Source organism: Triticum urartu, chromosome 2A (assembly GCF_056163025.1).
Source record: "Triticum urartu cultivar PI428250 chromosome 2A, HENAU_Tu73, whole genome shotgun sequence".
Classification (NCBI taxonomy): domain Eukaryota; kingdom Viridiplantae; phylum Streptophyta; class Magnoliopsida; order Poales; family Poaceae; genus Triticum; species Triticum urartu.
This window is the reverse complement of record NC_141874.1, coordinates 12,825,275-12,838,312: the sequence shown is the minus strand read 5'-3', so window position 1 is coordinate 12,838,312 and position 13,038 is coordinate 12,825,275. Positions and strand designations below refer to the sequence as shown.

Genomic DNA, 13,038 nt, shown 5'->3' with positions numbered 1-13,038 from the left:
TCTGGCGCGTAGACATGCATGGTGCGCTGCTCTGGCATAAGGAGCTCAAGCCGCCGGCGGACCACCTCGCGGACCGCGGCGTCGCCGGGATGGGGGTGCGCTGCGGGTCGAGATGCCAATCGTGCGGCAAGTTCACATACGGGTACTGCAGGGGCTGGCGGCATTCCTCGTGCCATCGCGCCTAGTGGACTGGAATGTACAACTGCTCTTGCTCCTGGGGTGGTGTGCCGCGTCTAGTCGGCGGCGGTGGAGGTGGGAGAGCGAGGGAAGAGCTCACGCCGGCGATGAACGTCCCCTTCCTCCCTCCTTTCCCGCCGAAGAAGCCCATGGCTTTGCTAAGGTTTCAGGATTGCTGGCTGGCTAGGGTTTTGCGGTCGCCGGTGAGGGAGCAAAGGTGGCCAGATGTGGATGGGAAGTGTGGATGGGGCCGGCCCCGCCGCACGTGCCCATTAAAAAGGACTTGCACATAGCCCTTCCACACACTGCCAGGCGGGCCTGCGGTAGGTGATCGCGTTAATTACGACCGCTTGGGGTTGTTGGCCGGCTGACATATGAGACCGTGGCGGACATCAAGGGGACGCGCGACGTGTTTGCTTCTTGTCTATGCTGACGTATTTCAGGTGCGTCGACACACGAAGCAGACACATTTTATGTTGGGTCGACGCGTTGCGCCAACGTTTTTATCTACGACGATTCAAACAGAAGTGCACGGACGAAATGGGTCGCCCGATTAAAATTGATGAAAAAGGTCCGGAGTAGCCGATGGGTACTGTCGACCAACCTTGGCTTGTCTTCTAGCTAGCTCCTACCTCCTACCTGTGCTTATCAGTTATCACAGTCATGTCCTTAGACGAGTCACGATCGAGGCTGCCGCCGGACAGTGAAGAGACAAGTCAAGGCAACGACCATCGCACGTGCATGCCGTGCAATCGCGCTGAGTTGAATAGTCGCCAAGAGTACACGCGTACGTACGTCCGAGGTTGCCACGTCTGCAGAGATGCATACCTCTCCCCGTACTTGGAGTGAACGGAACGGGAGTTAATTGTGTATCATGTGCTAGCTGTGGCTCGCGTGTGTGCAAGAGAACGGACAACTTATAACGAGTAAACGACGATCCAAGCCTAGCCGACAACGGAACGTTCGTTGTTTGGCTGACACGGATCCATGCATGCATGTGAGCCTGAAGTCTAGCATGAAACACTTGTTTATCAGATTCGCTAAATATCAAATAACTGAAATTTTTATGGTTGGTTCAGCCGATTTTGCCACATACACAAGACGCGGCGGCGCCAAGGCCGAGACGCGGACGCCGACCGTGTCGTCCTGACCAGGCCTAGTCAGGAGCATGCCGGTGTGGGTGGGTGACTAGGCTTGCACGGCATCACCACGGATTGTAACTTGTAAGGGTAGGCGATTGGGCCAGTGGGTCGAGGGAGGGAGGAAGAATTGTTCGTGTTGAGAGGTTGAAGAGGAACAGTTCATCTGGAAGTTGAAGATGGAGCACGCCGGCCTGTTGTATTTTAATTTCTACCATGGCTTTTTTATGCGTCCCTTTATGCATTTTCCACCGTGATGTCACTTCCACCATGGTTTGAGAATATGAGTATTATTAAGTTTTCAGTGTATCGGTTTTAGGGTGTCGGAGCGGCAGCTCCGGGTCTGGTTGTTGGGTGTCGAGTTTGGCTGGGCCAGGTATGCGTCATGTCCCACGATTTTCATGCGGGCTGAGCCAGGTATGCTGCTGGGTGCCTGGTAGCTCGCCTATAAATTGGCACGTATTCTGGCTACTCTCAAATAACAAACAGCAGTAAGTTTATTGGCTACTACAGCTTAGAAGTACATACCTCGTTGCCTAGCTCTCGCTGCCAACTGCCAAGTAGTACTCCACTACTACGCACCGAGCAAAAGCTAGCTAGATTGCAACGCGCAGCACCATGGCGTCGCAATTACAGCAAACAATGACCTCCACGAGCTCAAGCTTCCGGACGTCGTCACCGGCAATGGTGGGCTGCTCGGCGGCCGCTCGGCGGTCTGCCAACTATGCTCCCAGCTCCTGGGATTACGACTCCCTACTCCAGCTCTCGCCCAACAATGGCGGACAGGCAGATCAAGTACATTTATCAGCAGAACATATCATATTCTCTGCCGGCAAGTAGTACATAAACTAGATGAAATACGTATGGATATTATTCCGTGCATGCATGGATGATGGCACAGGTCGATAAATTGAAGGCCGCCGTTAGGGAGCGCCTAGTGGCAGCGAGCCGGGGCGATAACCAAGCTGCGAAGCTCGGGCTTGTCGACACGGTGCAACGGCTCGGCATCGCCTACCATTTTGAGGAGGAGATCGCCGGTATCCTTAGCTCCGTCCACCGCGAGCCTCATCGGTGCAGTTTGGACGGCGATGCCAGTGATGTTGCTTCTGCGTCCTTGAGGTTTAGGTTGCTTAGGGACGGCGGTTTCCCAGTCTTCTTCCCTCCAGGTACAGTACCTAGTTAAATACTCCCTCCGTAAAGAAATATAAGAGCGATCATTAAAGTAGTGATCTAAACGGTCTTATATTTCTTTATAGAGGGAGTAGTATGAAATATGAAAAACAAACATTTGGAGGGTGTAAGAAAAACCAAAAACTACAGCCAAAATTTTGAAAATTAGACATGTCTGCACCAAATGCATGGTCCAGATTCAATCACAGTTGAAACTTTGACCTGTGTGCATGGCAGGGTTTTGTATACTCAACTGACATTGTTTCATCATAACAATATATATAGAATGTCTGGCGGATCTCAAGCGTGGATCAGATGATGTCAAAGGGCTCCTCTCACTCTATGAGGCTTCATACCTTGCGTTCGGTGGTGAGGAAATATTGGACGAGGCAAGAGCATTTTCCAAGAAATCTCTCAAAAAGCTTTTGCCATCCATGGATCACCACTTACGGCGCAGTGTAGTTCGTTCTTTGGACCTTCCATTACACCGGAGGTCTCCTAGACTAGAAGCAAGATGGTTCATAGACCACTATGCTAGAGACGAGAGCAATTCCGACCCGTTGCTCGTTAGATTTGCAATGACGGACTTCAACAATGTGCAAAGTCTGCATCAGGAAGAACTTGGGAGACTGGCGAGGTAATTGAGCGTGAAGAATCGTACATTTAAATAAGCCAGCTAATTAATGCACATAGTTGATGGGTTTTTAAGATATGAAAGTTGACCTAATTAATTGTAGGTGGTGGAAGGGGACCGGCCTTGGTGAAAAATTGGGGTTCGCCAGGGATCGTCTCATGGAGTGCTTCCATTGCGCAAATGGAATTGTGTGGGGGCCAAATGATGGAGCATGTCGGGAAGTGCTTGCTAAAGTCGCCAATCTTATAGTTCACTTAGATGATGTATATGATGTGTATGGAACTCTAGATGAACTTGTTCTCTTCACAGACGTCATTGGAAGGTAACTATATGCAGCGGTGCACTTTTAATAATTCAAGTAATATTCGTTTCCTAGAGTTGCATGTGTAATATATATACTCCCTCCGTCCCTGAATAAGTGTACATCTACCTTTTGTTTTAAGTAAAAGTTTTAAAATTTTGACCAACTTTATAGAAAATAGTAGTGACATATATAACATCAAATTGATATGTTATCAACGTACATTTCAAAACGAATCTAGTGATACTAATTTGATGCCATAAATGTTTTTACTTTTTTCTAGAAAGGTGGTCAAAGTTTTAAAACTTTGACTTAAGACCAAAGTTAGATGTACACTTATTTGCGGACGGAGGGAGTATATGACATGTTAGTTTCACATTAAATGAAGCTTTTTTATTATCTAAACTTAATACATAATTTCAGATGGGAAGAAAGTCCTAGTGAAATGCTCCCCGAATACATGCAAGCACTCTATTCCGTCATGTACAACACATCCGCTGAGGTGGCTGAAAATGTGTTTAAACAACATGGTTGTGACATTCGTTATGTTCTTCAGAAAGCAGTAAGTTCATATACACAATTAATTTCCTAACAGGATATAGATTGTTTTCACAAGGAACCATAATATATTCTACATGATTTTGCAGTGGCGAGACATGGCAGAGTCTTTCCTGGTGGAGGCAAAGTGGCACCATGGAAACCACAGACCAACACTGCGTGAGTATCTTGACAATGGATCAATTTCATCCTCTGCTCCACTGTTGCTGCAACATGCGTTTCCCCTGCTCCACGTGGAAGAAAAGCTTACCCCAATGTCTCTTGCTAAAGTTGGAAGCTACTCTAAATTAGTTCAGTCCGCGTCATTAGTCCTTCGCCTCTGCAACGACTCTGCAACCCACTCTGTAGGCACAATCTATCCCAGTTTTTTCTTGTCCCTTGATTTCATCACCAAAATTGAATCTTTATTTGAGGTGTCTCATGATATTTAACAGGCAGAGCTGGAGCGAGGTGATGCACCATCATCAATAGCTATTCACATGTCGGAGAACAGCTCGAGTGAGCAAGAGTCCCGCGAAGCCATGGAAGATCTTACCATGGAAGCTTGGAAGTCGATTAACGAAGATGCATTCAAACACTGCCAATTTTCTAGATATTTTGCCAAGACTTGCGTGAATCTGGCTCGAATCTCACATTGTGTTTACCAAGGTGGGGATGGTTTTGGTTCGCCGGATGGTCTGAAGAGAAGGGAAATCAGAGAGTTATACTTGGACTCATTCAATAGTGAGAAACATTAAACAATGGGAGCCCTAAAGAAATTAGAAACCTATCTTATAAAGATGTTATACAAGCTTAATAATCTGTAGGTACTGATTCCGATTCTGTTTTGTACTACAAAAACTGTTGAACAAATACTAGCTGACTGATTAACAAGCACCATCTGGTGGTCTTGATTTACACCGCTTAGTATCAAGTTCAATTTGCTCGGTAACAAGATGTGATCGGTTGTTAGCAACTTTCAGTAATCTAAAGTACTTTACACCTATGTAACATTGCTTCACAAAGAAGGTACCGTGACCGTAAAAGAGAAGGTGGTGTGTGATGTGTCCTGTATTCATCCTCCTGGTTCATACGAGCCACTCATTTTTATGCTTGGTCTTGGAGAACACAAAATGCTTCAACAAAAGTGAGAAATAAAATGTTTTCAGAATTGAGGCCCACATAAAGGATAAACAAACACCATTTCTTCCAAGAGACATCTCGGAATACTTTACACATTATGGAAGAAATAGGCAGCCTAACATCATCAGCTATTAGAACAGCTAAGCTACACATGTCAATGACTGAGTCAAGGGATGTTGTGTCTTGTATCTGATCTTGAACAGAGGCCCTAATAACTGAACTTAAACCGGGCAGTGTCTGAACTTGAGCATCAACTTCGACAACTAAGTATCTTCCAGCATCTGGCACAACCTGCATGGGCCACCAATGTCCACGCTAAAACCGGCGGATCTTGGGTTGGGGGTCCCAAGCTGATGATCTAGGAACAATGGTAATAGGAAGAAGGGGACACGGTGTTTCCCCAGGTTCGGACCCTCTTGAAGAGGTAAAACTCTATGTTCTGCTCTTGTTATATTGATCGTGATGGGGTACAAAGTATAGTATGATCTATCTCGAGATTGTATGAATAAGTTCTAAGCTCTAAGACCTTGAAGTTGTGCCTCTACGGACAAAATCCCACAGTTTATACAGGCACCAGGTATCTAGGGTTTACATAGTCTGTTATAATTTGGGGATAAACATGCCAATCTTTCAAATATGTCTTGAAGTGTATGTCAAGTCTTCGGAGAACTCCGTCTTGATCACGCCTAGGGCCAGAGCGTGCAAGGCCCATTCTTTAGTTACCGGTGGACCTTCGGCCCGGCCCATAAATGTTCGGCCGATGTGGTGTGCACCCTCTAATCCAAGACACCAACACCTCGCGCCATGGAATACCCTCCGCCACGAAAAGAGTGAGCTCGGGCCGCCATCCCCGGGACACGCGTGGCTTCGCCCGCGTACCCTCCGGCGGCGGCGACGCAGGGGAGGTGGGAGGGGGGGGGGGCTCTGCGTGCAACTAGGGTTTCCCCGAGTCGCCAGAGGAGGCGACGTGGGGCGTCTAAAGGTAATCCCGTTGACACATCCGAGATTATTATCTCCATATTGAAACTAATAAGGCATATCAATTTTCTCGAAGTGCATCGACATGGATTTACCTTCTTCGGGAAAGAAATACAGTCGTCTAAACTATCTCATTGTACTGGTCAATGTGACAAAATAACGTTCCGATCAGGGAGGTTTTCAAGTTGGTATTTGCAATTGGACTTAAGAGTCATGCACCGAAATAAAGCTGTGATTGAAAACGTTTTGTCCCACAATTTTCACGCGGGCAGGGCCAGCAAGGCTAGCTCACTTGCCTATAAATTGGCTGGTATTCTGGCTACTCTCAAACAACAACCAGCAATTGCTTACGCACCAATCGAGCTTAATTAGCTATGTTTTGCAGCATCATAGTGTGGCAATTCCTTCCAACTATGGCCAAGGCAACCAAATGCCTTTGGCAGACCTCGTCGCCGCAGACAACAGTGCGCTGCTCCTCGTCATCGACTCCGCCGGCTCGCCGGTTGGCGAACTACACTCCCAGTTCCTGGGATTACGACTGCCGCCTGCTTTCGCTCGACGATATCAGCCATGACACCCATGATCAGGTGATTGGCGTCTCATAAAATAATACAGCACAAGTAGATCCCAGTATATATCAGCTGATGAAAATAGTTATGTTAACTAGTTAATACGTGCACGCTTGGATCAGTTACGAGCTCGGAGCTTCGATAAATTGAAGGCCGGGGTGAGGGAGCGGCTGATGGTGGCGAGCCGAGGCGACTACCAACCTGCAAAGCTCAGACTCGTCGACACACTGCAACGGCTCGGCATCGCCTACCACTTCGACGACGAGATCTCCAACATCCTCACCACTATCCATAGTGCAAAACCTCATCAGTGGAGCTGTGATGATGATGATGGTGATGATGTTGCTTCCGCGGCCTTGAGGTTCAGGTTGCTCAGGGAGAGTGGCTTCCCAGTCCTCTTCCCTGCAGGTAGTACCTACCTAGATAAATATGGAACATAAATACACCCCATACAAGATGTAGAAAAATAAACTGGAACTAAGGCCAACATTTTGGAAACTAAAACGCTGTGCAGCTGCACGCACCACCTCCGATTTAGCGTAGGTCCACGTAGATTCAATCTGAATCGAGCTAGTAATCATGGTGTGCCAGTGCCACGTATGTGCTGCCATACATGGTGCTACACAGGTACCCCTGGATGTCGAGAAAATATAGTACCCATTAGGTGCACTACTGCACTAGACGGATAAAAAACATGATATTTTAATTATAGCATAAAGGTAATGTACATGTACCATGTCACAAAATTGCATCCAAACTCTATTCACAACTTCATATAAAATAAAAGAAACATATTCTGAATAGTACCAAATTCAAATTTGAAAGTAATATAAATAACATCGTGAGATGGTACTATTCACTAGCAGATTTGACATTTTTGTTTTCTGAGTTGAGTGTCAAATTTGGATCTTAAAATTGTGGCATGCTATATGTATGTTGAAGAAAGTTGCTATTTTTGTCAAAAATATATCAAGACTCTCTAAATGTTAAACTACAAGTCTAGTATATTAGTACATCTCAAGATGCTAGTTCATGCTACGTACCCCGATAGATGTTGGACAGTGCTATTGGGCCCATTCCACTTACTAAGCAATCTGATTTCTGCTATCTGAGTCGTCTACATATATACTCGATCAATAAATTAAAGTCCACACATGTGCAAAATGGTTTACTTGTACTTGGGCTTCGGCATGTTGTATTTTTTTTGTACCTAACTGATATTATTTCATGGTATCAATATATGTAGAATCTCTGAAAAATCTCAAACACATACTAGATGATGTGAAGGGGGTCCTCTCAGTCTATGAGGCTTCATACCTTGCATTTGGAGGCGAGGAAACATTAGACGAGGCAAAAGCATTTTCTGTAAGCGCTCTTAGAGAACTCTTGCCGTCCATGGATCCCCACTTACAACACAGTGTGGTTCATGCTTTGGACCTTCCATTGCACCGGAGGTCTCCTAGACTAGAAGCAAGATGGTTCATAGATCACTATGCCAGCGACATGAGCAATTCTGATCTGTTACTCCTTGGATTCGCAACGATGGACTTTAACCATGTGCAAAGTGTGCATCAGCAAGAACTTGTGAGACTCGTAAGGTAATTAAGCTTGAAGAAACCTACAATTAAATTAAACCTCACTAATTACTCCCCATAGTAGATGGATTGTGTGTGTCCTGTGATGCAGAGTCTAGGAGTTATATCTACATTTTATTGTCTAAAAGAACTTCTTGCATCTCATTGCATGTATAACTACTTAAAGTCCTTTAAGATAGTAAAATTGGCTTAATTGTAGGTGGAGGGAGGATATTGCCCTTGGTAAAAAAATTGGGGTTTGCGAGAGATCGTCTCATGGAGTGCTACCATTATGCAACTGGAATAATGTGGGAGCCAACCCACGGAGCATGTCGGGAAGTTCTTGCTAAAGTCATTTATCTAGCAGTTCAATTGGATGATGTTTATGATGTGTATGGAACTCTTGATGAACTCATCTTGTTCACTAATGCCATTAGAAGGTAAAATATATGTGGTTGTTCTTTTTTAAGCAAATTTATGCGGCTAATAAAAATGCAGAATTTAGCAAGATTAATCACTGAAATAATTTGCTTATAATTGTAGAAATAATCTTCTTATCATAGAGTAGCATGTGTATATATGACACGTTAGTTTCACCTTGAATGCAAAACAAAAAAAAAGTTTCATCTTGAATGGAGCTTTGAAATTATCTAAAAATTTCTCAAATAATATTGTCAGGGGGAAGAAAGTCCCGATGAACGACTTCCTGAATACATGAAAGCACTCTACACTATTATGTACAACACATCATGTGAGGTGGCTGAAAATGTGCTAAAACAACATGGTTTTGATGCTCGTCATGTACTTCAAAAATTGGTATGTTCATATATACTTAAATTCTTCCTAATATGGTATAGATATGTTCACTAAAAGAACTGTAATAAATTCTACATAAATGGCAATGGCATGATGTGACCGAGTCATACCTAGTGGAGGCAAAGTGGCACCATGGAAACCACAAACCAACACTTCAAGAGTACCTCGATAATGGATCAGTTACGTCCACTGGGCCACTGCTGCTAGAACAGTTCTTTCCCCTACTTGGCATGGAAGAAAAACACACCTCGGAATCTCCTGATAAAGTTGGAAGCTACACTAGATTAGTTCATTCCGTGTCAATAATAGTTCGACTTTGCAATGACTCTGCAACACACTCTGTAAGGACAATTGATCAATTATTTTTGCAATTTTCATCACCAGATTTGAATCTTTCTGTAAAATCTCATGGCATTTATCTCCGCTTGTGTTGTGTGCATAACAGGCCGAGCTAGAGAGAGGGGATGTACCATCTTCCATAGCTATCCACATGTCGGAGAATAACTCTGGTGAGAAAGAGTCCTGCGATGCCATGGAAGACCTTATAATGGATGCTTGGAAGTCAATTAACATAGAGGCCTTCGAACATTATAAATTTTCTAGACATTTTGCCAAGAGTTGCGTGAATTTGGCCCGAATTTCGCATTGTGTTTACCAAGATGGGGATGGTTTTGGGGAACCAGATTATCAGAAGAAAAAGCAAATCAAAGAATTGTTCTTAGAGCCTATCAACAGTGAGAAATAATAAACAATCAAAGCCCTAAAGAGTGTTTATGTATTAATAACTTTGATTGTATAGTACTATAGTAGATATGATATGTTTAAGAATAACATGGGATGTAATCGTTCTATGTTTCTTGGTGGTTGGGAAATTTATGGGCTGAATATGAAGTGTTAATGTTTCTAGTTCTTCTTGCCTTTTCATATATTCACATGGAACAGGTTCTTGCAGTAATCTCAATTGCTCTTCAACTTCATCTGTAGATTTAGTAGTTCAACATAGGGATTTTCATTACTAATAACAATTGAAGCAACACATGATAGAAAGCATAGCTTACACTTAACTTGTCAGGAATCAATGGATTACTTGTAGTAAGTGATGGGGAACATTACATTGAGAACAAAAAAAATTCCTACAAAACACCCAAGATTTATTCTATGGAGATGCTAGAAACAAGAGGGGGAGGTGTCTACATACCCTTGTAGACCAAAAGTGTTAACGGTCTAGAGATCATGGTTGGCGTAGTCGTACTCCCTCGTGGTCCAATCCGATGCAAGAACCGCGCGAGCGGCGCCTCCAAGATGTGCACAAGTACGGCTCGGTGACGTCTCTGCCTTCTTGATCCAGCAAGCGAGGGTGGAGAGGTAGATGGGATCTAGGCCAGACGACGGCATGGTGGTGTTGGTGCCAGCTAAACACCGACAGAGTTTCGTCAAGCGCTACGCGGAGGAGGAGGAGGAGGAGTAACGGGATGGAGAGGCACCATTCGGTGAAAGGGTTGTTGCCCTTGCACCTCCCCACCTTTATATAAGTCTGGGGCCTATTGTCTTGCCCTCCAAGCCCCTAGGGTCATTGGTCAAAGGGGGAGGAAGGAAATCACTCCTTTCCTTCCCCACATGGCTATCCCCATATGATCCTATTCCTTTTAGGGGGGATCTTGGTTCGCCTAGATCAGGGGTGTGGGGCCTTGCCCCACTAGCCACATCCACGTTGGCCCCCCATGCATGTAGGTGGTCCCACTCTGGAACCTTCTATAACCTTCCCAGTACAGTACCGAAAAATCTCGAACATTTTTCGGAATCCTGAATATGACTTTCCATATATAAATCTTTAACTCTGGACCATTCCGGAGCTCCTCGCAATGTCTCGGATCCCATCCGGGACGGCAAACAATATTCGGTCTTAACATTATTAATATCCCAATACTACCCTAGTGTTACCCAACATTAAGTGTGTGACCCTACGGGTTTGAGAATCATGCAGACATTACCGAGACACCTCTCCGATCAATAATCAATAGTAGGACTTGGATGCCCATATTGATTCCCACATATTCAATGAAGATCTTTATCGGTTTGAACCATGATGTCGGGGATTTAGTTAATCCCATATACAAATTCCTTTATCCGGTGATATGTTACTTGCCCGAGATTCGATCATCGGTATCTTTATACCTAGTTCAATCTTGTTACCGGCAAGTCTGCTTACTCACTCCATAATACAAGATCACGTGACTAAACTCATTAGTTAGATGCTTTCAAGCTATTCATGATGTTGTATTGCCAAGAGGGCCTAGAGATATCTCTCTGTCATACGAAGGGACAAATCCCAGTCTCTATTCATGCAACCCAACAAATACTTTCTGAGATACCTGAAGAGAACCTTTATGATCACTCAATTATGAAGTGACGTTTGATAGTTCAATATTTGACAAATATATGGTGTATGTAGGATACATGAAGACACATGGGATATGTACCCATGGACAATAGTGAAGGCGTTCCAGAAGCTTCTATCTTAAGGTGCATTGGATAGGAAGTATGGAGTATAAGTTATAACATGCTAAGGAATAAAAAACATCTACGCTTCAATACAGCCCCCCCCCCCCCCAAAAAAAATTAATAATTAATTAAGGGTGGGATTGAAACATACCTTAAGATGAAAGGGCCTAATGGTAAATTAAAAGTTTAAACCACATGACAATGAAAACCTAATCATTAATCTTAAAGAGCGAACTAGCTCAAAAGCACGGGGGTAGCCTTGAAAACATAGGATGATTATGGTCTCTATTCTTGATACACCATCTTCTATCCTGTCGTCCGCGGTGATTGTCTATCCGGTCGTCCACAAAGCATTAGTCTATGGATTGGACTATTAGAATGATGGATATGTATTAGAGAGAATGAAATCAGGTGATAATCTAAATTAGCCGTTGATCTCAAAGAAATAGATTAATTAGTTTATAAGCTATGAAAATCTAGACACTAATTATGGTGCTTCAATGGATTCAATCAGTGATGCCCTTCTTTCATTGGCTATGTCGCGGCGGCGGGAGCTCCAGATTAGATTGGTCAGGCTCCAATGTATAGGAGCGTATAGATAGGGCCTATTTAATTTTCTTATAATTAATAATTAGACGAAAATACCTTTATAAGTTCTTTTAGGGGTGTACTAAAGCAAAACCCAAATTTCAAATAAGCAGGGAGATCCCTTTCCTTCATCAGATACTGTATTAATTGGTTTCTGGCGCTCCGTTTCAGTTTGACTTGGACACTAAGACAAGGAACATATAAAAGACCTAGAGGTCAATGCAAGAACCAACTTGTGCAACGTCTACAATGGTACTACCACTAGCAAGAGGTTGTGCCAGATAGATAGAAGGATTTTAGTTGTTTAGGGGCTCAGCCTGGTAGCCCCAAAATATTCATGTAATAATTCTTGAGATAAAAGAAAGAATGAAAAAGTCATGAAGTGGGATTATACCTACCTCGGGGAACTGAACTTGGGTAAATCTTGAGTAATCGTCCACTTCGTCTTTTTTACTTGTTGGGGTCCATGTATTGCCTCTGCTTCCACATGTTCGAGCATGTACTGTCGTGTAAGCAGTCTTTGAATTTCGCATAGACGACTTGCACCCACTGTGGGGTGGTGTGCCAGTCTCGCTTCAACAATCTCATCACCAATATCTTCATCAAGACTCAAGGTGGATATCACGCCATTCATGGTCACCTAATAAACTCCCAATGGTTGTGTGTGTATGGCACATGGCCATATAGATGCACAATTCAACCATTTTTATACAACTCACATATGTTTTTTAGGCACCAGGTATAACACATTCATGTAAATACTCAATACACATTTACATAGATTTTCAATCACATGTAGCATATTCACATGTATAAGATCACATCTTAAAACATTTACATTCACATTATCAAGTCAAAATTTCACGACATGTATGAAAAAAATCATAGACATGGTCTAAAATCTAACTTA

General features: G+C 43.8%; 2 protein-coding genes and 1 pseudogene across 2 annotated transcripts; all 3 read left to right on the top strand.

Moving 5' to 3' along the window:
- Positions 1-1,896: 1,896 nt before the first annotated feature.
- Positions 1,897-4,855, top strand: LOC125540638 (alpha-terpineol synthase, chloroplastic-like). Its single transcript, XM_048704235.2, has 7 exons — positions 1,897-2,111; positions 2,218-2,482; positions 2,772-3,123; positions 3,224-3,442; positions 3,845-3,983; positions 4,069-4,323; positions 4,414-4,855. The coding sequence occupies exons 1-7, from the start codon at positions 1,935-1,937 to the stop codon at positions 4,714-4,716; spliced, it is 1,710 nt and encodes a 569-aa protein (XP_048560192.2). The 5' UTR covers positions 1,897-1,934; the 3' UTR covers positions 4,717-4,855.
- A 1,598-nt stretch (positions 4,856-6,453) lies between these two features.
- LOC125540637 (alpha-terpineol synthase, chloroplastic-like) lies at positions 6,454-8,666 on the top strand (annotated as a pseudogene).
- Positions 8,667-8,921: 255 nt separating this feature from the next.
- Positions 8,922-9,783, top strand: LOC147982875 (alpha-terpineol synthase, chloroplastic-like). Its single transcript, XM_087542719.1, has 3 exons — positions 8,922-9,034; positions 9,121-9,379; positions 9,484-9,783. The coding sequence occupies exons 1-3, from the start codon at positions 8,937-8,939 to the stop codon at positions 9,781-9,783; spliced, it is 657 nt and encodes a 218-aa protein (XP_087398845.1). The 5' UTR covers positions 8,922-8,936.
- Positions 9,784-13,038: the final 3,255 nt, after the last annotated feature.